This window comes from Eptatretus burgeri, chromosome 13 (assembly GCF_056783735.1).
Source record: "Eptatretus burgeri isolate ZD-2024b chromosome 13, Ebu_testis_v1, whole genome shotgun sequence".
NCBI lineage: Eukaryota > Metazoa > Chordata > Myxini > Myxiniformes > Myxinidae > Eptatretus > Eptatretus burgeri.
The window spans coordinates 23,671,531-23,695,457 of NC_140973.1; the positions used below are offsets into that span (position 1 = coordinate 23,671,531).

Genomic DNA, 23,927 nt, shown 5'->3' on the forward strand with positions numbered 1-23,927 from the left:
ATGTGATTAAATGCACATCAAAAAACGTGTCCCTTTGGGACCCGAACACCTGCGGTTCCAGTACCTAGCTACAGAGACCCAAAGGCGACCCACAGTGCAGATGCGCGAGTCCTCGTCATCTTCAAGGGTGTAGTTCTCCCCGAGGACACGCACGTCCTGGCCGGCAGCTAGCGTCCCACTCAGCACACGTCCATAAGCATGGAACTGCACTCCATCATCTGTACTGTACATCTTGGTGGAGTGGCACATTAGTGGAGCCTGCGGCACACCCCAATGTTCGGAATCATTTGTTATGCTATCCAACTAACTGAGTATTGTGCACAAAAGTTTCAGTATTAATGGAAAGAAAATGCTAAAATAATATAATTAAGATTGAAAAGAAAATTATAATTGAATATAAATTAAAAAAATAAAAATAAAAGCAGTTACCTGCATACAAAGTTCTATTCACCCAAACATTCCTAAGAATTGTAATGAAACTTTTCTATTTCATATGAAACCTCATTTAATAGGTGGGGGGGTGGTAGTTATAAACAGGGCACTTCACTGAATATAAAGGTACAAAACTGACAAAAATAATGAGTGTATGGAAATACCAAAGAGTATGAACAACTTCAAAGGTCAATTCCTCACATCAGGATCACAAGAGAGCATCCCGTCGCCAAGTGTATTGTCCAGGTTCCCTGTGTACGTGTGCTGCACCTTGGCCTGCGCCCCGGTGACAGGTGAAGGCACGTGCTGGACACACATGTCCACAAGACCTGAGGTGGGAGGAATCATCAGTATATACACTTTACAAATGTGTACAATGAGGCTGCCTGGTGGTGACGACCACAATTGCTTGAGCCTCGTGGTTGTGTCATGCCTAACCATGCTTTTATACAAAACCTGTGAAGTCTCCAAAGAATCGGCGGCAGACAAGGCGGAGGAGAGGTCGAATGTTAATCTTCTGCTCTTCCTTTGTGAGGTGAACACCAAGTTCTTCAAGAGTTGCAGGAAGCGTCACATCCACATCCCCAACCACCTGTCCAACAAATAATGAATTTGTCTTTGTAAACTTTGCCGATTATATATTTTCATACTTACGACAGCTTTTGGTTTAGGTGTTGGGCACCATGATGTACTGTGAGTTCAAGCCCATAATCATAAACATCAACAAAAAGGTAGTTAACTTTGTCTGTAAAAGTAAGGAAGGTTTCTCATCTCTTTTGTAGTGTATGATCCATGACTGGTAATTCCAATGTCTCCTCATTCAACATGAGCCAAAAGATGAAATAGAAGGGCCATGCTATCCAAGGGATACCTAGCATTAACATTTCAACTATTTATTTTCTTTTGACAATGCATTCTCAGTCCACATGACAAAAATAACGTGCACAAGGCACCTGCTCAAGGAAGAAAAAAATTTTTTTTTTGAAACAGCTTGGATGTGTCTGATAGTCACTTTGGTGCTTCACAGGCAAGGTGTTGCATCAGTGAATGCATCAATCTGCAGGTGGACATCAAGCCAGGTGTCCATCTGTTAGAATCAGCTTTTGGATGTTAATGATCTCACAGTACACCATTGAAGGCCAGTACTCTAGCCAAATTCAAAATCCTTGCCCTATCGCTGGGAAGAGCAATGGTAAAGCATCCAATGTATTTTGTGCCTAATGACTACTATGACAGTGTTGAACCTCTGGTAAGAGCATGGTCATGAATGGAACCAAGCAGCACAGCAACAATACACACAGGACACACAAGACAAACCTGGGAGAATATCTTGTAGAGGGGCTCGAGGACAAATTCAACAAAGCTCCGCTGTGAGTTGCTAGCCAATGGTTTCTTGGAAAACTTGCGGCTGAAGAAAGTTTAAAAGTTTCACACAACTATTTATGGACAGATCTTTTATAATCAATGAGAAACAGTATTAATTCTGCCAAACAGCAAATAATGTGCACAAAGCAACTCTTGCACTTACGTCTTCGCGTTGAAATAAATATCTCCCCACAGTCGCTTGGCAAATTCCTGGAAATTAATTCCCTCTGAGAAACATGAAAATAAAATAAAACATTCACTCAGATGTCAAAAACATATTCTTGCTTAGAATCACAAATCTTAGCCTGGGTGCGTGATGAATGCAATTTCTAGGAAATAAAAAAGTTTAATGTTCATCATAAAGGTGAAAAAGTGACAATTATTTTTTTAGTCCTTAATACTCGGAGCATAATAATCACCAATGTTCATTCCATGTTTTATTCTTCCCACAACCACACACCCAAGGTATGATGTTTCTCAAAAACATTATTTCAACAGTGAAATCAAAAATACGAAAATAATCAATTTGGAGCATTTTGACGAAGTGTATATGAAGCTCCCATGATGCAATAAATACAAAGCAAAAAGGGATTGGAAAAAGTAATCTTGTAATTATTTTTAATCATCTTGTCAATAATATCAAGGCAGCAAGATAACTAGCTCTGAACTCTTAATTACCCAATTTAAATGTTGATACTGGCAAGTTCAAACCCACCACAATAAACTTATTTAATAATTTTTAAAACAAAATATTTATAATAATAATAATAATAATAATAACAAAAAGAAAATATTAAGAAAAAAAAAGTTCCTCTCAAAAAAAAAAAAACTTTTAATGACAAATCAGAGTAACTGTCATATTATATCAATACTTTGCAAAGTCTTAGTGGGGGTTTAAATGCAGCAAAATTCAAGAATCAAGGAAAAATATGGTGGGTCGCCCAGGAGAAAAAAAGAAAGCGGCGCGTCGCCCACGAGAAAAGAGAAAGCGGCGGGTCACCCACGAGAAAAGAGAAAGCGGCGGGTCGCCCACAAGAAAAGAGAAAGCGGCGGGTCGCCCACGAGAAAAGAGAAAGCGGCGGGTCGCCCACAAGAAAAGAGAAAGCGGCGGGTCGCCCACGAGGAAGAAAGCGGCGGGTCGCCCACGAGGAAGAGAGCGGCGGGTCGCCCACGAGGAAGAGAGCGGCGGGTCGCCCACGAGGAAGAAAGCGGCGGGTCGCCCACGAGGAAGAGAGCGGCGGGTCGCCCACGAGGAAGAGAGCGGCGGGTCGCCCACGAGGAAGAGAGCGGCGGGTCGCCCACGAGGAAGAGAGCGGCGGGTCGCCCACGAGGAAGAGAGCGGCGGGTCGCCCACGAGGAAGAGAGCGGCGGGTCGCCCACGAGGAAGAGAGCGGCGGGTCGCCCACGAGGAAGAGAGCGGCGGGTCGCCCACGAGGAAGAGAGCGGTGGGTCGCCCACGAGGAAGAGAGCGGCGGGTCGCCCACGAGGAAGAGAGCGGCGGGTCGCCCACGAGAAAGAGAGCGGCGGGTCGCCCACGAGAAAGAAGGCGTCGGGTCGCCCACGAAAAGGAAAGCGTCGGGTCGCCCACGAGAAGGAAAGCGGCGGGTCGCCCACGAGAAATAAAGCAGCGGGTCGCCCACGAGAAAGAAAGCGGCGGATCGCCCACGAGAAAGAAAGCGGCGGTTCGCCCACGAGAAAGAAAGCGTCGGGTCGCCCACGAAAAGGAAAGCGGCGGGTCGTCCAGGAGAAGGAAAGCGGCGGGTCACCCACGAGAAGGAAAGCGGCGGGTCGCCCACGAGAGGGAAAGCGGTGGGTCGCCCACGAGAGGGAAAGCGGCGGATCGCCCACGAGAGAGAAACACTTAACTTAAACAAAGACAAGTGTGAAACCTAGAATTTAGATTTCACCACAACCAGGTAGATTTTGTCATGGGTTTTATTTATTCCACTTGGATTTGAAAATCTCCCATGCAGGTTAGAAATACCATGGCAGTCAGCGTAGAGCTTTGCGAAGGAACCCAGAGTGAAACACAAGCCATACTGCGAGCTGGCAAAACACACGTTTCCCAAAAGTGGTGACACCATCATTCCCACCTCACTGTCAGAGTAGAGGCTGTGGAAGTATGAATAAAATAAATACACTTAGAATTAAATGATCACTGCATTATTCATACTCTTGTATTCTTTTTTTGCACAGACATTATGCCTGGCATGAATTTAAGGCAATAAGAGAATTTTCAGTCTCCAAAGTAAAGATCTACACACCTTTCCAAACATCAAATGGTCAAGTTATGTTAGTTAATGCTTTGAGGCATTGACAGGCTGTGGATTAAAGTCATATTTCATGCGACATCATCATGTGAAAAAAACCCAGTTAGTGCGACAGATTAATTACGAACATAAACAGCATATTACCTGAGCAAGCCGTTGACTTCATCAACGATGTGCCGTAGTTTGTAGTATGCATCCGTGGGAGGCAATTTAAGTTCCAACATCAGCCGATCGATCTTATTAATGCATATTGTAATAGCAAGGCGCTCTTGCACAGCGTGTTTCACAAGGCGCTCCGTATTCAGCATCACCTACAAGAAAGAAAGAAAGAAAAAAAACACCACACTAAACAAAATACGAGTGAACAAGGATTCACACACCCTGTGCATGCAACTGCATTTATTGGTAGACATATGGGATGTGTGTGTACAAATCACACACACACACACACACACACACACACACACACACACACACACACACACACACACACACACACACACACACACACACACACACACACACTTCGCAGGACAAAGTGTGATCGGCTACCACATTCATGCTTCGCATATTCACGTTTTTTTATTGTCATCATTATTATTACTAGTACGTGCCCGTAAAAAAAAAAAATAATAATAATAATTTAATAAATATTCCAACCGCGAGCAAGAAACAACAACCTACGTTTCTTCACTCTCGCGTGCCCGTACGTGCGTGGCCCGGAAGTTCGCATATCGCAGTTACGACCATTTGCAATTTAGTTTTAATGGACAATTATTCAATTCGCGCCAACGTATTTTACCTTTTCGCAATGTCATCGCAAGGAAAAACAAAAAGAGAAGAGAAGAGAGAGAGAGAAAAAAATTTACTTCCTGGTTCGGAGCATACCAGCACTCTGATGCTACCGAAATTTATGCACCGTCTAATATAAAAACGAGCACAACTTGGGGCATTGTGTTTATCTATAAATGCGCATAAGAAATCGAGAAATTATTAGAATACACGAAGTCATCACTCTCCGGATGCCCATACGTTGTAACCCGTAATGGGGAACACGACTGAGCTTCCCTTCCCCCATCGGCCACGCCCACGCAATAACGTGTCTTGTCATTGGTTTGGTAAATAAATGGCCATAACTTGGGAAGTACTTGTCCGATTAATATCAAACCTGGAAAAGGCACATACTCAGGTCCCCAGCAATATATCTGGCAAGTTTCAATGAGATTGGACCAGTGGTTGTTGAGAAACAGCGGTCACAGACACACAGACAGACAGACAGACAGACAGACAGACAGACATTGCTGGAATTATAGATAGATTATTATTTCATTTTTTGACACTTCAAGACTGGTCTCCTATTTCCACCTGGGAAATTGGAAATTAGCCAACATCACAGCATAAAAAGGTGCAAAAATGGATCCCCTGAACTACAGTTCAATTAGCGTACTATACAGTACTTCCAATCATTGGCATACTATACTCTTTATCTCATTGCTGATGACCACTCTCTGCCATGGCATCTCTCATCCTTCTGACAGACAGGCAGCAGCCTTTTCCCTCTTCTCAGACCTTGACAAAATCACAAACTAGTCAGACACAATTTGGCTTACGTATCCATATTGTCCAACTTTGGGTTCTCCCTTACCACTCATCCTTACTTGCATCCTTCGTTTGTCCGTCTCCGTCTACTTTCTCCCTCCGCCCTGCTGTTGGTGTTTCCCCTTTCTTATGTTGATCCCTTTGTTATGTTGTGCACTCACATTTGCTCTGTGTAACCACTCTTCTACGAGCCAAGATAGACAAAGGCAAAAAACAAACAAACAAAAAATCCTTTTTTTTGAAAAAAAAGCCCCAACATTCACTGCATTTTTCAGAAAAGTATCCCCCACGAATAGCAGGGTCAGACAGTGTGAATATCCATGGGATATGTACCAATGACATAACCTGCGGCGATGCTCACCATAACAGTCAGGAGGTACGTCTGATGTATAAACAATGAATGTGGTCTTCATTGGTCAAGCCCCTGTCACACCTTGACGATTTAGCCAGCGTATCAAAATTGATCTAAAACGCTGGTGTACGCTGAACTATTGATGTTTTTTTTTCAGTTTTGAGCGTATATTAACAAGTTGGACATATGCATAACGTATTGTTAGGAATTTGATTGCACACAACATTCAGGTTCCTTTAATCAGCTATGTCGATAAGTGCTTGTTCCCTAGACAGCTCACTTTCCATTGTTTAAATGTTCAGAAATCGATCAGATGCGCTGCGGATCAATTTAATAGTTAGGGAACGAAACAATGGAGACGTCCCTCCCCCCCTCCTCTTCTGTGAAGAAGAAAAAGAACCCTGCCGTCCCGTGACTCATGATGTCAACAACTCCCTCCCACCCGTGGTTGAGCGGGGGATGGAGCACAAGGGCATGAGTCATGAGTCACGCCGGGAGCTGGGGAAGGGCAGGAGAAGGATAAGAGGAGATATTTTCTTTGTTTGTGTCGGAGTTGGAGAAGGGAGTTGAGAGAGTAGTCGTTCAGCAGACCTTCGGGTCCTGTTTGGCTTGGATTAGGGTTGAGGCATTCGGAAGCTTTTTGCTTCGGCTGGCTCAGTGAGCTTCGGCTGAGGCCTGGCTCAGGAGGAGGCTTTTTGCATTGGTGGTTCAATGAGCTTCGGCTTCTGTTTGGCTCGGGAGAGCTTTTTTGCTTCGAGCTGCTTTGTTTGGGAGAAAGTTGAGCCGGTTGCTCGGCTCGAGCTGCGAATGGTGGCTTCTTCTTCTTCTTCGTGGTTCGCGGAGCTCTTTGTTCTCCATTTGGTTCCCGGCTTGGTGCGACTCATCAACCTCTTTTTGGAGGTGGTTCCTTGGGGGAAGCGGCGCATCGACGGGAAGGATCGGCGCCTCGTCTCACCAGCATGTGTTGAGAAGCGCGGGAGGATTCGCGGGAGCTCGGGCGGGATCGTGGCTCACGGCGATTGGATCCAGCTCGCTCTCGCTGGAGCCCGGGTCCGAACAACTTGAAGACCACACGAAGTGGAGAGGTTCGAGATAGGTTCTGGGTTTCAGCTCACCTGTCCTCCGAGCTGGAGCCCGTTATTAAAGGCCTCTGCCACCATTTCTTGGGTGTGTGTGTGTGCGTACGTGTGTCCGTGGGCCCGTCTAATAAGTAGGAAATTGTTAAGTGCTTTGTGTTCTGTAAGTGTTTGCATTGCATTTCGTATAGACGGTCGTAGTTCTTAAGTCGTGCTTTTGCTGCTGTATAATTGCATACGTGTTCTGCTTTGTTTAATTGCATACGTGCTGTATTATAATAAATGTCCTTGTGTGAATGTATACCTGTTCGTTGCGTCCTCTTCCCTTAATTGAGCTGCCATCTTGCACTCGGAATATAGTTGGTTTATAAAATAGCTGGTAAAGTGATCGGCTCCAACGGGACTGCGCGATAATATCCCGCTCGGTTATCCCAAAAGGAAGCGAGCTGCTTAAGCGGCTCGTTTCCAAGCGGTCCCGTTGAGGTACAATCTCTCGGTAACCTACCCGTGCGAATAATTAGGTAAATCGAAGATTTGACGATCGGACCCTGTAGCGCAGGTAGAGTGCGGACATGGTTGTGGTGTGGTTACAAACACACCCGTGGCTGGTTTCCGGCGTTGATCCAGAAAGCCGCGACTGGATTGTCCGTTCGGTGGGCGAAGCGACCGCTATTGGTGAGACGCAGTTGTTCGCACGCAGGCGGGCGGAAATCTACAACAGTATTAGTAACGTACACAGAATGTTTCGATAACTTATAGATAACTTATACCAACGAATGCTTAGCGTGTTGTCGGCATTCACAACTTATGCCCAACGATAGTCTAACTTATGCATAGCGCACGGCAGAGTATTGCCGACGATCACGTGGCGTAGCCTATTAAAAGGCTGCCGCTCGACAATTCAAATCATAACCACACTCGACATCAAAATGTCAACATAACCGTCATGCCGAAGAAAAAAAAAAAACCATGGAGCCTGGAACACTGACAGGTTCCTCCTGTGAAGCCCATTTTTATATACCAATTCCCCTAAACGCTGCCAATATGCCATTATACGGTAGCTGTAAGTTAGAAACACGTTCAGTAAGTTCTGTGGTCGTCCGGAAGACGTCAAATATGTCTACATACGTCAATATGCGTTGGAGATACGTTACACATAGGTTCAACACATGTTACTTATAGGTTAGAAATAAGTTTCGGGTATGCGAGACATTACCTCGACATATTTCGACTTATGAGTAACTTACAAGTAACGCATGTCAACGATCACATAACGTGCCTACAACTTATGGCCAGCGTATGCGGAACGTGTGAGTCATGCGCTGGCATACGTCGAAATATTTTGAGCATGCACAAAATTTGTCAACGAGCTCGGCGTACTACGACGTATGCCAGCGTGCTTCAGCGTGCTCTTAACGTATACAAAACTTACGCATAACGTATTCGTCGTGTGCCAGCGCATTCGCCATATTTTTCATACGTCGGCATACGCTTGCTAAAATGTCAAGGTGTGAGAGCTCCTTCAGATATTTATCGGTATGCCGTCTTAATGATGGCAAATAAGCCTGAAATCCAGATAGGCAGCTCCGTTTGATGTTTAACTGATGTTGACCATGCAATCTTTGTCTCTTTGACAGTCGCCGGGCCGAGGCCACTGGGTTGGAGGTGACGCTTTGGTGTAGGACTACGTCCAATGGAGATGGGGGGAGTGTTTGTCACACTCGACGTTTCGATTTACCCGCCGATCACATCACGTGCCTTTTGGTTGAATGGTTTGCATTAGCGGGAACAATCGTCTGGGTGGCAGACGGATGGTTGTTCTTTGCGGATTATGCGGTTTTGCCGTGTGAGACATAATCCACGATGCTCACCATAAGTCAGGAGGTGTCTCTTCATATATATATATATATATATATATATATATATATATATATATATATATATATATATATATATATATATATATATATATATATATATATATATATATATATATATATATATATATATGAAGACCACAAGGGGAAAACCAGAGATGTCAGGATAAGTCAATTTTGAAGAAACTGAAAAACAAAGTTTCAAGACTTTGTGGACTGTTTAATAACAACTGTCATATAGATTTCTTTTCCAGTAAAAGAAAGAGTAATCATTGGCCGATAAAATTAAGCATGTAGAATTTGCCAAGCTTCTGTGTTATTTAATTTAAGAGCAAAGAACGAATCAATGTTGCAAACTGACATCACTGGTTATTCCCTTGTTTAATAATTGCCATGCAATTTTAACCCAGGATGTGTAGCAAATTCATGCTTGTTGGTTATTAGCATACATTACATGACTTTGGTGATCACAGATTATTTTTTTCAACAATAAAAGTTCATTGTTTTTTTGTTTGATTGGTGTTCAACGCCATACTATACTCAACGGTATTTCGCTTATATGACGACGGATTCTCCATTTCTTACTCCGTACTACTTAATATGATGGAAAACCGGGAGGAAACCAAGGATAAACCACCCCCGCGATAGCCGAAGTCACCTCATGTGACTCCCTCATATACCGAAGCAGGTTGATTGGGCGGTGGGTACATCGAATGAGGATGGATACTCAGACGCGCTAACCATTAAGCCACGGCGTGGGTCCCATAAAAGTCACAATAAAGGTTTGACCAGGCTTGAACCACGATATGCACCAACTACGGAGCCCATGATATAACCAAATAGGCCATTGTAGTGCTCAGAGTTTATGCTGTGAAAGTTTTACAACCTTTCATTTTTTAGTTTCTCAACTCTGAATATTATGGTGGAACAGTTAACATGAATGAAAGGGAGATAACCAGGAGTAAAGTACTGACAACTCTGGGTTTCTACTTGTTCAGCTTTGACAACACTTGTTTTTTCATTGCACGGCTAAACTTTATACCATATAAATTATGTGACACCCCTGGTTATATGTTAAAGTAATATTGAGAGGAAACCTTATGTTGCCAACTATTGGCAGGTGCAATAACCCTGAAATTTATAAAAGGTGACATCTCTGGTTTTCCCCTTGTGATATATATGTGTATATATATATATATATATATATATATATATATATATATATATATATATATATATATATATATATATATATATGTATTGTTGCGGGCCGGCGGGGTAGGGTGAGAAGACCACGAGGTGGGGGAAGCTACGTAGGCCGTCGCTCACGGATAATTCCGTGACGCGGCGGGTCGCTTAACTGACCGTGGACGCTAATAACTCAACTGTGTGACCAAGGGTCTTCCTGTCTATGGAATCGGGTTACCTAATTAACCATGTGGTTTAATTACTGGGGAACCACGCCCTTGGTGCGCCTTGTCCGAACCGGATCACTCTACCTGATCGGATCACCTTTCCGGATCGGAAGCAGCTGAGCGACACTGCCAATGACGTACCTGCTAGAAGGAACGGATCGTTGGGAATAAAGACCCGGCTAAACTTGGATTCGAACCATGCTGGACCAATGAGAGAAAAGAAAGGTGAGCTGGGAACATTCCTAATGACAATTATTTATTAACAAGCAAGCGAGGAAAGTATGTGGTACGACAAAGATTAATTGGGTATGTAACGCAGGGATAGAGGAGAGAGGTGTGGGATGAAACAATAATACAAGCAACTTACGAAAGCAGATACAGTGCAGACTTGATGCGAGATTAATAACAGTTACAACAATAATGCTCTTCTTCAGGCTTACCTAACAGACAGGTGCCAGCACACTCAGACACACACAGAAAAATAAACCCCAATGAGAAGGGACTTTTGCAGCCAGGGAGGGAGGGGATTGAGGTTATGCCCTCGGTACTGGGCGTTTCGGGGGAGGGGATGCTCCGTGGTGCGGTACCTGACAGTAGTCGCATTGTGCTGGCCACAGCCGCACGTGTGGAGATCGTGTTCTGAAGGAGGAGCTTGAGTGGAGAAAGGCGGAGTCCAGAGGGCGAGGGTGGAGCAGTTGGCGGGACCAGGCAGGTGGAGTCGAGAAGCAGGAAGCGAGGTCGACGTCGTGTGGGCGGAGACGAGGAGCAGAAGGCGATTCGTCGAGGTCGTGTGGGCGGAGACGAGGAACAGGAGGCGGTTCGTTGACGTCGTGTGGGCGGAGACGAGGAACAGGAGGCGGTTCGTTGACGTCGTGTGGGCGGAGACGAGGAAAAGGAGGGGGTTCGTCGAGGTCGTGTGGGCGGCGACAAGGAACAGGAGGCCGTCGAGGCAAGACGTGGGCGGAGTCGAGGAGCAGGGAACAGGAACACACCGCGTGAAAACACACACAAGACGAGGAACTTTTCCATCTTTTATAGGGCCGAAGCTCGGGGGCCATGCCAAATTCAACGTCATCGCCCGAATCGGGCGCTTCGATTGGCCCTGACCCCTCACGTGGCCCACCAACTTGGGCTGGAAACCACGTCACTTCGTTTCCGGCAAGGCCACCCCAAACAGTGAACACACCTCACTCCGACCAAATGACATGACACGAATCGCCCACACCGAAATTGGCACGCGAATCACAAGTAAATCTTCATTGGGTCAGGACCCCTTGTCTTCGGGTGAACTGACCATGGACCCGCGGTCTTCTGAAGAACCTCCTGGACTGATCACGTATCCTCCATCGGAGCCGCTTGCGGATCCCGGGGGTGTTCGCTCTGAGATCTCGGGTCATCGTGGACCGCACGTCGTGTCAGGTGAAGGACGGTACGCTGTGGTAAATGAGACGAAGGGGCAAGCAGGGCAAAGGGCACCGTGGATCGTCGTGCTGTGGTAAACGAGATGAGGGGCAAGCAAGGCAGAGGGTACCGTGGATCGTCGTGCTACACACTGTGGTAGATGAGACGAGGGGCAAGCACGTGTTTCATGCAGCGTGAGCATCATGCTGGCCGTGTAACACGCTGTGGTAAACGAGACGAGGGGCAAGCACGTGTTGGGTTTCGGGCTCGCCCGGGAACGAGACTCCGGATACAGCGGATCCTTTACGGCGGCGCGGCAGTTTGCTCACCTTACTGCGAAAGCGCACGTGACTGATTTATCCCAGGAAAGAAAAAGAAAAAGAGTGGGGATGAAATGAAGGCGAAAATGATTTAGCAACCTTAACTATTAGACCATCGCAACACACTCCCTGTTATCCCGCTAAAGAAAAGGGAGGGAACTATCTATACGTATATTAATGGAATAACTGTCTTGGGACACCTATCTGTTGTATGCATGCGGTTCTGAGAACCGCAACAATATGTGTGTATGTGTATATATATATATATATATATATATATATATATATATATATATATATATATATATATATATATATATATATATATATATATATATATATATATATATATATATATATATATATATACCGGACAAACCACATTTCTCACCTGTGAATGGAGGGAATAACCAATTAGCTCGCAGCGAATCAATTAAACTGAGGTGGTGAGGATTATATAAATAAATTGACTCCACCCATGCTCTTCTAGCTGAAGAAGCTGCATAAAGCAACCATGATTGGGTAGCCTTAACAGAGTCCATAACAATCTATTTATAATTCCAGCAATCTCTGTGTGTCTGTGACCGCTGTTTTTCGACAACCACTGGTCCGATCTAATTGAAACTTGCCAGGTATATTGCTGGGGACCTGAGTATGTGCCATTTCAAGGTTTGATATTAATCGGACAAGTGGTTTCCAAGTTATGGCCATTTATTTACCAAACCAATGACAGGACACGTTGCTACGTAGGCATGGCCGATGGGGAAAGGGCGCCATTTAGTTACCAATGGCAGGACACGTTGCTGCGTAGGCGTGGCCGTTGAGGAAGAGATCCTCAGTTACCAATGACAGGATACGTTGCTTGGCGTTTTATACCCACAGTATCTATCTTCTATCTATAATTCCAGCAATCTATGTTTGTTTGCCTTTTCAAGGTTTGAAATTAATCGGACAAGTGGTTCCCAAGTTATGGCCAAGTTAGAGCACGTTCCCCATTACGGGTTACAACGTACGGACTTCCGGATAGTGATAACTTACTGTATTCTAATAATTTCTCGATTTATTATGCGCATTTATAGATATACACAATGCCCCAATCCAGTCGTCGTTTACGAGAGCGAAGGAACGGCCTGTGTAGTTGTTTGAAAGTTTTTGTTTGTTTGTTGTTTTTTGCACTTACGGCCACGCATGTAGGGGCACGCGAGAGCGAAGGAATGGCCTGTGTGGTTGTTGATTCTAGCATGTGGTTTGAAAGTTTTTTTGTTTTTTTGCACGTACGGCCACACACGTACGGGTACGTGACAGCGAAGGAACGGCCTGTGTGGTTGTTGTTTCTGGCATGCGGTTTGAAAGTTGTTTTTTTTATTCTTTTGCACTTACGGCCACGCACGTACGGGCATGCGAGAGCGAAGGAACGGCCTGTGTGGTTGGTGTTTCTGGCACGGTTTGAATATTATTTTTTTTGCATGTATACGGCCACGCACATACGGGCACGCACTGGTACTTTGAAATCGACAAAATCTGGGTTCGTCATGTGGAGGGAATTTTAAAAACAGATGGTTCAAACCAAGCAGCTTGGCGAGCACTCACCAAGTGGCTTAAGCACTCAAACAAGCACTGTATTGCCATGGCTTACACACATCGGTTGATAAGAAACGGCTGGCTTGGCAAGCGATAAGCAATGTACACAGTGATTCGTAGATTTGAAGATTAGCGATTCGAAGGTATGAAGCTCGATCGTACAGAGACCGTTGCGACCTGTTCCAAAGCAAGGCATATTTAGTCGGCTGAATCAAAATGATGGCGAAGACCCCTGTGAGGTGAAGTTGGGCTGACCAAGGATAAACCTTTCATGAACCTAAGCCGTTAATTATCTTCAAAAGGGGTCTTCGCTTCAATTATCTTCAAAAATTTATCAAAGTACCCAATTTTCAGTCATGCACTCCTTTGGGATTCCCTTCCTGTGCATGCAAAGTTTTGGGCCGCTAGGTTTCATGGTTTTGGAGTTATGGAGGAGACGCACACATACACACACAAAGACTGAATGAGTGACTGACTGACTGGCTGGCACACACTGACATTTATTATTATAGATATACACATATGAAAGGATATTGACTAAATAAAAAATAAAGAAACATTCTTAAATATCACTGGTCGCCATAGTCTTGACACCATGTCAGGTGAAAGGAAACACTATTAAACCATACAAACAGTAAAAATAAGACATAAAGGAAGTCTGACATGTCTGCATAACAATATTTTTAAGAAGAATGATTTTCAGATTTATTGCCAAAGTGAGAAATAGTACAATTTCCATCCACGAGCACTCAAGAGAGTTGAATCAAGAAAACCGTTTTCAACTTCATTTTTTTTTTTACACCACATAATAAAACCTTTTACATCTAATAAACATCCTGTCAAATTTCTGGAGAGGATGACAAACTTACCCCTTCAGCAGCATCAATGAATAACACAACTCCATCACTCAGTCTGAACGCTGCTGTAACTTCATCAGAATAGTTAACGTGACCTGAAAAGTTTGCCACAACAAACATGGTTTTACGTGATTGCTCGTTGGACCACAGATACACCACACAAGAAAACACACAAGGAAATCAGACAGGTGGAGACCATTCAGCCCATCATGCCTGCACCACACCAATTTATCAACACAAGATGAAAATAAGAAAATGCAAAATGTTTCTTTTTTTTCTTCTATATTATTATTATTATTATTATTATTATTATTATTATTATTATATTTTTTATCCTCAGGGGAGGGGGCATGGGCTTGGTTAAAAAACACACATCAACCACACAACACCCGTTGATGAGGCCCCCACCAACAGCACTCTGTACACATATATACACAATCACCCATCAATGCTCAAACTACCTCATACTCCTGCCAACTTCCCCATACCCTCTATCTCCATAACTTCCAGGTACCTATCCAATTCCAATTTAAACTTATTGACTTTCTGCTGCCACTACCTTTCCAGGGAGACCATTCCATGCATTAACTACTTTCTGAGTGAAAGTCCCCTGCCTTACTACCGTCTTAACTCTCCTCTTCTTTACTCTCAGGCCATGGCCCCTGGTCCTATCACCGTCTACTCTGTTGAATAATTCATCTTCTCTTATTTTATCTCTACCTTTCATCATCTTAAACATGTCTATCATATCTCCTTGTAACCACCTCCTTTCTAGTGCATAAAGCCCTATCTCCTTCAGCCCCTCCTCATAAATTAGTCTACTATGCCCAGAATAAATCCAGTAGCCCTGCGCTGAACCCTCTTTATGGCATCTATGTCCTTCTGAAACTGTGGTGACCAAAAATGCACACAATATTCTAGATGTGGCCCTCACTAAATTCCTGTACAATGTTAAAACTACCTCTTTTGATATATAAATGATCCCCCTTCCAAATACAGCCTAAAATCCTATTTGCTTTACTTATAGCTGCTTGGCACTGTACTACCTGCTTACCTCCCATATCTATTACCACCCCCAGATCCTTCTCCTGTGTGACACATTCCAAAATTACCCCTTGCATATCAAAACTACCCATTACCAATCAGATCCTTTATGGATGAAGATTTCATAGCTCTGAAACCTTGGCATCAACTCAGACATGTTAAGTAAAGTAAAAGTTAGACTGCAGATGCAGGAAGAACAACATTTTTTCAAACAAACAGTGAATGGAAGAACTTTATTTACCATATTATATAAGTGACTGGACCTAAACATACCAGGCGTGTCCATCACATTGAAGAGGAATGATTTTCCCTTTGAATCAGGAAGTACGAGCGTCACCGGTGTACTTTTTATGCTGAGACCACGCTGCAAAAGAGTTTAGAACTATAGCAAATGCAACCACATCGAGGCAAGAAAACCATACTTGTTGTATGGGGAGAATTCACCACAAAAAGAAACAATACACAACTGTTACAAACAAGAACACCACGAGAAAATATGCAAGGGTTGAGAATGAAGATGTACACTACAGACTCCCTGATGGTGAAAACGTGCAATTGCTTCTGCAAAAACAAGATAGGACGCAATAAATTATCTGCAGGTGTAAAAAGAGAGGGGAAAATAAAATGACCTCACCTCCTGCTCTGTGAAGAGGGTGTCAGTGTAGCGCAGCTGCGGTCATAAAGGGGGATGGGAATGAAAACAAAAAGAAAACACAGAGTAAAGTGCTGTTGGCCATCCAGAATCAAGACCAGATCATGTTCTTTCCACCCTGCACCTAGCTCACAGTGATTTCATCGTCATTTACGAGCAATACGTACACAAGATCACATGCCCGGGAGGCAACAAAATAACTCCAATGCCAAAATAGGGTTCATGAACACTTCTGTTCTCAAATGTTGACTACAAATGTTGCTGTGCGCAAAATTAAATCACCTCTAAGAATTGTAATTTTTTATAAAAAAAAAAAAGCAAAAAACGAGGGTTAATATGCATTACAGGCTACCTTCTGGGCCTATTTGGTGTCCTGAAATACTATAAGCAGAGTTTTTGTTGCAATATATGGAAGAGGCTCCATTCAAGCAGAGATCAAGCGCTTCCCTTTCCCCAGACTCACATCCCGATCGAGATGCTTTCGGATTTCAGGATGAGTCTGTTCCACCAAGGTATCTACGAAGCTTGACTGTATGAAGAAGATGCACAAATAATCAATGATTAATTTCTCTCTGGAATGTGGTTCATTTACAATCTGGAAGAAATGACAGACAACGAAATAATTTACCTTGCCATGGTGTAGATGACCACATAGTGTTATATTTCGAATTAGTTCAGGATTATCCATCAGATCTGCCAAGTATCTAAGGTGCAGAAACCCCACATTACAAACGATCAGATTTATGCGGAAAGCTTTCATCCATACAACTATAATATAATAGTGAGGTTTGCGTTCCTTATAAAAAGTCTGAAAAGTAGGTGACGGTCAGGCATTCGAGACCTGACATGATGGAACTCAGAAAAGCAGAACATTCAAGGAACTCAACACAATGGTCCAGAAACATATAATTGAAAACAAAATAGAATAAATAAAAGAAAAAGGTTTTGCATTCAAAACAATATAAGGATTTTAACAAGTGTTTTTTTTATATATATTTAATTATTCAATCTCATTCTTCCCTCCAGGTCTCAGCTCCTCCACTTCCTCCTTCGTATGCAGCACAAGTCTGTGGGTAGCAGCATTGGCTGAGGGCACAGCTGTGCCACTGATGCAATGTCATTATTACCAGTATACTGGAACTCATTTCGCCGACTTCGGAAGGATAACAGGCTGAGTTAACTCCACCTGGTGTTAATTCAACGCAGACAACGTCTCAAACTCAGGACCCTAAGATCCAAGCCAGCCATCCTAACCACTAAGCCAACACCAGGCTCTTCAAGACAGCTGTTAACCACCATCTCAGGCAATTCCCAATCCAAAACTATGATCTTTTCTACCCTCGTTAACCCCCTCCTCCTTCCAAATTTCCTTCTGTATGCATCTTGTCCACCCGATGCATACTCTCATGCACCCCCCCCATCGTTTTCCCAAGTCTGCCTCTATCTTGGCCTTCAACTCTGCTGTTGGTGTTGCCCCCCTCTCTCAACTGTTTATTTTGTCCTGTTGTGTCCCGATCCATTCAGTATACTAGTACAAGCTTTTCCACATACCTCGACTATGTATACAAAAAAAAACAAAAAAAAACATTCATACGAAACCACATTTTCACAGCTCAGGTTGCTATCCTCATGGTATCAATAGAGAAAGGTGGTGGGTCATGGGGAAACAAAAGTAAGAAAGGAAAACTCCATCATCAATTTGTATTCTGGGGAGGAGGAAGAGTCTGTCCAGGTGCAACTCTCAGCTTTGTAAACGCTCGCAAATTGTCATGGACACCCTGATCCCGTACAGAGGGGTATTGCTATTCAAATGTATATTATATAAATCATTTTGAAAACTAAAGGGCAGAAATCTGGACAATGATACTGACAACAATCAGCAAATATCTTACTCCATGTCATAGATGGTGGATGGCAATTCCTGCTCCATCATGCGAAACTTCTTCTTCCGGATTGGTTTGATTATAGGTTCTGCAACACACAAATGCAACACACTCACAAACAGAACTCACGCTCAAGGAGAAATGCTTGTACATGCATCACATATGGGACAAGGACATTGGTAGGTAATGGTCGAAGAGACACAAGATATGTGATTTGAACTTAACAACCCAACAACCCAGGCTCAGTGTTCAGATGGGAAACCCAAACGGGTCATCCTGAATTTGAATCAGTCAGTTTGCAGCACAAGACGCGCTCGTTGGTGTCATAAACTTGTGTGACAGAACTAACCTGTTAAGGGTTGCGTGTCCTCTTCCTGCACGACTGTTTCAACCTCCGGACCATACACCTCCTCAGCAGTGGGGTAATACTTTTTGTCCTCATGAAGAACCACCTCCATGGTCCCAGCCTCATCCTCTGCATCTCCCTCCCCTCCCTCTTCATCATCATCACCAGCCTATTGGTCCCAGACATGGCAGCAGTTTGTTTGTCTGCTTTATGTTTTACTTTGGAACTTGCAATGAAAACAAAATCGTCAAGTAGTTCATCACTAGATTAAAACCAACACTTTGAACCTCTGTAGAAAATGGTATTAATCACTGATCATCATTATCATCATCATCATCATCAATGTACTCTATTCTTCACAGAGCGTCGGTGCCGACGAGGCAGTCTCTCAGCAATGGTTATGCTGGATTGTTTGCCGTTGCCTTCCCACAATCATTCCAGGCAGGAATTTGTAACGTGTCCAGGGTGCTGGCGATAACTCATGTACTTTTCATGAAAGACACCGTGGGATCTTTAAGGTCTGACAACTAACACTAGCAGAGAGGTCCTCAAGGTCAAAATCCCTCCAAGGGACAGCACAAACACTGATGGCTCGCCCTGCTTGCAAAAACACCAGGAGGGCAGTTCATAGTTGGGTCAGGAATCAAACGCAGACTGGACAGCTCAGAGGCGAGTATGCATACGTCGAAGTTATTCTGCCAGGCCATAGTTATTAATCCTTACAAGGCCTAGAACCTAAAAACAAGCTCTAATGCTGACACATATGGGGAAAAAAACATTTTCAGATAGAAACCTTTTCAATGATTTAAAATAAATCCATAGTTCATTGATTAAATAAAACTCATATTTTCAATTTTAATTTAATTTGTCATCAATTAAACATTTAGACACTCAGCATTCTGCCTCTATTCGTTGAACATGATTGCTCTTCTCAGTGTTTTGTTAAGTGGGAATAGAAACTATGTAGAGTTGTTTTAAATCTGGAAAGGTAAGTTGTTAGGGTGTTTCATATTGAAGAAAAAAATGTTTAAAGTAACATTTTAAAAGGTCAAGAAAAAGTCAATAAACCTTGGAAGCTCAGCTTTCCCAAACTGTAGATTACATTTCCAAATGAAACAGGCTGAAAAATGACATCACAATCGTAAACTAGAGAGTTCATCGAACACCTTACCCCATACTGTCTTGAGAAAAACAAGGATGTGGGCGAGGTCTGCGAGCAGCAAATTTGATTGGTCGTGATGACGTAAAATGCCGCAATATTATGTTGCAAGTCCTGCTAAACTGGAGGTTTTTGGAAGTGCCAAAAAGGCGATTTGTGTTCTAGTGTTCAAGTTTAAAATTCAATCAAAATCAAACACTTTAAAGGTTTTATGAAAAAAAATTTTTGGAAGTTTACCATCATTGATCCATCCATCCATCCATCCATTGGGACCATACTCTGTGCAGAGCATTGGTGCTGCCTAAGCAGTCTCCTTGGCTATTGGACACAATCCTGGACGGGTCGACACTCCAACACAGTATACCAGCAAGCTGGCACTCATTTTGCTGACCTCAGAAGGATGACAGGCAGAGTCAACCCCACCTGGTATTAATTCAACAGCCAAGCATGATTTGAACTCAGGATCCTTGGATCCAAAGCCCACCACCCGCACCATTAAGCCAACACCAGGCATACCGCCATTGATGCAGTGTCTTTTACACCGCATTATTTAACACGTTACATTAGCTCATCATGCCTGTTTTATGTCCTTTATGACGTCCATAAATACAGTAATGTTACTGTGTGGAATGATTTTCAATTTTCCTTGACTGCCAGGCAGGCATAAAGAGTAGAAAAATTCTCTCACTCCTCTCTACGCATGTGCGGTCAGGACAAATTAAGAGCCAACGTACTGCAAAACTACAGGTTCGTTTTCCAATTCATGTTCAATATACTGTACTGTATAACATGATGCTGTGTGGACTGTGCTTCCCCGCTGACAGACCTCTGGTAGAGCTTTGTGTTTGAGCCTGGGGAGCAACTGCTGAAATCTATCTATTTAGGTTGTTCCCAACATCTTTGTTTTCTTCCTTTCATACTTATAATTTTTTCACAATTCTCTTTATTCATTCTAATTCTTTCTTTTTCTTCTCTTTTACTCGCTATTTCTCCCTTTTGTTATCTACCTGTCAAAGGAGATGTGAATTCTTGCAGAAATTTTTCTGGAAGGTTCACTTGGCTGCACCTGGATGGGTTTGAGGGTAGTGGAGTAGCGGTTGAAACCCGAATCCTATCCAGGTTCCTCCTGATGACTCCATCTTTACTCTTTACTTCTTCGGGTTCTTTGTTGGTCTTCCATTTCATTCAATTGACATCAAGTTGTTCCTCGATGATAAAATGACCTTTGTGAATGCCGGACGGACAGACAGAGGCAAAGTGAACCAATTGTTTAACGCTGCTTTTATTTTCGCACGCACGGGGCAAAAACAAAGACCCTTCGTAGACATCACAATCACTACACGTGTAAACAATCACCCATCTACACCAGCGACCTACCGGTCCTGCTAAATAGCCACGTACCTCCTTATGTCCGATGCCTCCAAGTACCTGTCAAACTCAAATTTAAACAATCTACCGTTTCTGCTGCCACTACCTTTCCAAGGAGCCAATTCTGTGGATTTCAACTACCCCTGCCTTGCTACAATCCTAATTCTCCTCTTCTTTCCTCTAAATCTGTGCGTGGCCCCTACTCCTGTCATTGTCCATTATTCTTAAAACTCCCTCTGTGTTTAATTTGTCTCTACCCTTCATTATCTTAAACATATGCATCAGATTCAGTTCACGGATCCAGCTTGTATCCTGGTTCGGTTGTGCAATTTGATTCTCCAAAAACGTCGCATGGATCGAGAACATACGTTACATCACATCACATCACATCACCACTTACATTTTCCACTGCGGTAGAGGGGGAAGGGTAGGGGCAGGGGTAGGGGTAGGCTCGATGGCGTAATGGTCAGAGCGCTCGTTTTGAGTCTGGGAGGTCGGTGATTCAAACCCCGTCCGAGGTTCACCAGACTTAACAAGGTACGTGCTGCTTAACTTAAGCCGCTGTCACACCTTGACGTTTTAGCCAGAGTATGCCGACGTATGAAAAATTTGTCTAATACGCTGGCACACGTCGAATACGTTATGGGTAAGTTTTGTATATGTTAAGAGCACGCTGAAGCACGCTGGCATACGTTGTAGTACGCCGAGCTCGTCGACAAATTTTAACATGCTCAAAATTTTTTGACGTATGCCAGCGTATGACTCACACGTTCCGCATACGCTCGCCATAAGTTGTAGGCACGTTACGCGATCGTTGACACATGCCGACACATGCCAACACACATTACTTGTAAGTTACTCATAAGTCAAAACACGTCGAGGTAATGTTTAGCGTACCTGAAACTTATTTCCAACCAATGATTAACGTGTTGTTGGCACGTTACGCGATAGTTGACACACGTCCACACACGTTACTTGTAAGTTACTCATAAGTCAAAAACGTCGGGGTAATGTTTAGCATCAGTGTTCCAGACTCCATGGTTTTTTTGGGGGTTTTTTTATTCGGCATGACGGTGATGTTGACACTTCGATTTCTAGTGCGATTATAATATAATATAATTAATAGGCTGCCGCTCAACGATTTAAATCATAACCGCACTAGAAACCGAAGTGTCAACATCACAGTCATGCCGAAGAAAAAAAACAAAAAAAACATGGAGTCTGGAACACTGACGGGTTCCTCCTGTGTGAACCCCATTTTTTATATCAATTCCCCTAAACGCTGCTCATACGCCATTATACGGTAGCTGTAAGTTAGTAACACGTTCAGTAAGTTATGTGGTCGTCCGGAAGACGTCAAATACATCTACATACGTCAATATGCATTGGAGATACGTTACACATTGGTTCAAAGCACATTACTCATAGGTTAGAAATAAGTTTCAGGTACGCGAAACATTACCTCGACGTGTTTCGACTTATGAGTAACTTACAAGTAACGTGTGTCGACGTGTGTCAACGATCGCGTAATGTGCCTACAACTTATGGCCAGCGTATGCGGAACGTGTGCGTCATACGCTGGCATACGTCGAAAAATTTTCAGCATGCTTAAAATTTGTCGACGTATGCCAGCGTGCTCTTAACGTATACAAAACTTACCCATAACGTATTAGACAAATTTTTCATACGTCGGCATACGCTGGCTAAAACGTCAAGGTGCGACAGTGGCTTGACACTTAGATGTCTAGTGCGGTTATAATTTGAATCGTCGAGCGGCAGCCTTTTAATAGGCTACGCCACGTGATCGTCGGCGATACGCTGCTGCGCTATGCATAAGTTAGACTATCATTGGGCATAGGTTGTGAACGCCGACAACACGCTAAGCATTCGTTGGTATAAGTTATCTCTATGTTATCGAAACGTTCTGTGTACGTTACTAATACGTTATGCATACGTCCAACTCGTTATGAATACGCCAAAAACATCAGTAGTTCAGCGTACGCCAGCGTTTTACATACATTTTGATACATTGCCATACGCTGGCTAAAACGTCAAGGTGTGACAGGGGCTTTAACAAGGAGAAAGCACAGACAAACAACTGTGAGAAGGCAATGGCAAACCCCCCATTATAACCCTTTTTTACCGAGCCACCATTGCGGCAGCACCAACGATCTGTGTGTGAAGATCGTCAGTGCATCAAATGGAATAAAAATGAAGAAGAATACAGTAAAAACAAAAAAAAAGGGTAATGAACTCCGTGTCACCTCGTCTTGGACATGATCCTCCACCTCTCCAAGTTCATCCAAATCATCTTCATCATCGGAATCGAGCTCCGGCCCGACGTAATTACCAAACTCATCGTAAAGGTCCGTATCCATGGCGGGGCCTGAGGTGAGAGAACCACACGGTGAGGTGAGCGCGCGCAGGTTCGGACCCGTCAGGTTCCGCCAACAATAAAGAGGAGAAATTACCGTCAAAAAATATGAATCGACCTCCGAATAAAGGACACACTCGATCGTGCGCGGTTTATAAAAACTCGTCTGCAGAGGGCCCGACGTCAGCACGACGTTCAATCAATGGCACCTCGTCAAGATCGCCTCGAAGGCTTCAGGGCACATTTAGCGAGATGTTTGAAAACACAGAACTTGTGGAACATTTCACTTCAACAATTACGTACCTGTGATAAAATATCTCTTTTTTTTTAATTGACAGATGGTGCAGGCCGCGATTCACTCAATATTAGGCGATGTATGGTGAAGGTCCGCTTGCGTTGGTCGGTCGGACCGTTCCTCAGCTGCTTACAAGTTGATTTTTTTTTAACTCTATAAAACGTCATAATATTATTTACAGTATATTATGGAGAAGAATGTTGAAATGAAACAAATACAAGGTTTACACCGCCGGCAAAACCTGCGTCTTTCTACTAAATA

At 43.6% G+C, this 23,927-nt stretch overlaps 1 protein-coding gene across 3 annotated transcripts in view; it reads right to left on the reverse strand.

Annotated features, from left to right (window-relative positions):
* Window positions 1-23,926, reverse strand: part of EFTUD2 (elongation factor Tu GTP binding domain containing 2) — a 43,981-nt gene extending 20,055 nt beyond the window's left edge. The window contains exons 1-16 of one of the 3 annotated variants that reach the window (XM_085851704.1): window positions 23,675-23,926; window positions 23,262-23,383; window positions 18,474-18,639; window positions 18,134-18,212; window positions 16,870-16,945; window positions 16,705-16,770; window positions 16,224-16,259; window positions 15,863-15,953; window positions 14,558-14,640; window positions 4,212-4,378; window positions 3,782-3,909; window positions 1,961-2,024; window positions 1,750-1,840; window positions 889-1,024; window positions 634-761; window positions 65-258 (exon numbers count right to left, since the gene is read on the reverse strand). In XM_085851704.1, the coding sequence (XP_085707830.1) occupies window positions 65-258; window positions 634-761; window positions 889-1,024; window positions 1,750-1,840; window positions 1,961-2,024; window positions 3,782-3,909; window positions 4,212-4,378; window positions 14,558-14,640; window positions 15,863-15,953; window positions 16,224-16,259; window positions 16,705-16,770; window positions 16,870-16,945; window positions 18,134-18,212; window positions 18,474-18,639; window positions 23,262-23,375 (1,619 nt within the window). In that variant the 5' untranslated portion in view covers window positions 23,376-23,383; window positions 23,675-23,926. Of the gene's footprint in view, window positions 1-64; window positions 259-633; window positions 762-888; window positions 1,025-1,749; window positions 1,841-1,960; window positions 2,025-3,781; window positions 3,910-4,211; window positions 4,379-14,557; window positions 14,641-15,862; window positions 15,954-16,223; window positions 16,260-16,704; window positions 16,771-16,869; window positions 16,946-18,133; window positions 18,213-18,473; window positions 18,640-23,261; window positions 23,384-23,468 lie in introns of all 3 variants that reach the window. The other 2 variants (XM_085851703.1, XM_085851705.1) reach the window with 2 other exon arrangements.
* Between the last annotated feature and the right edge of the window lies 1 nt (window position 23,927).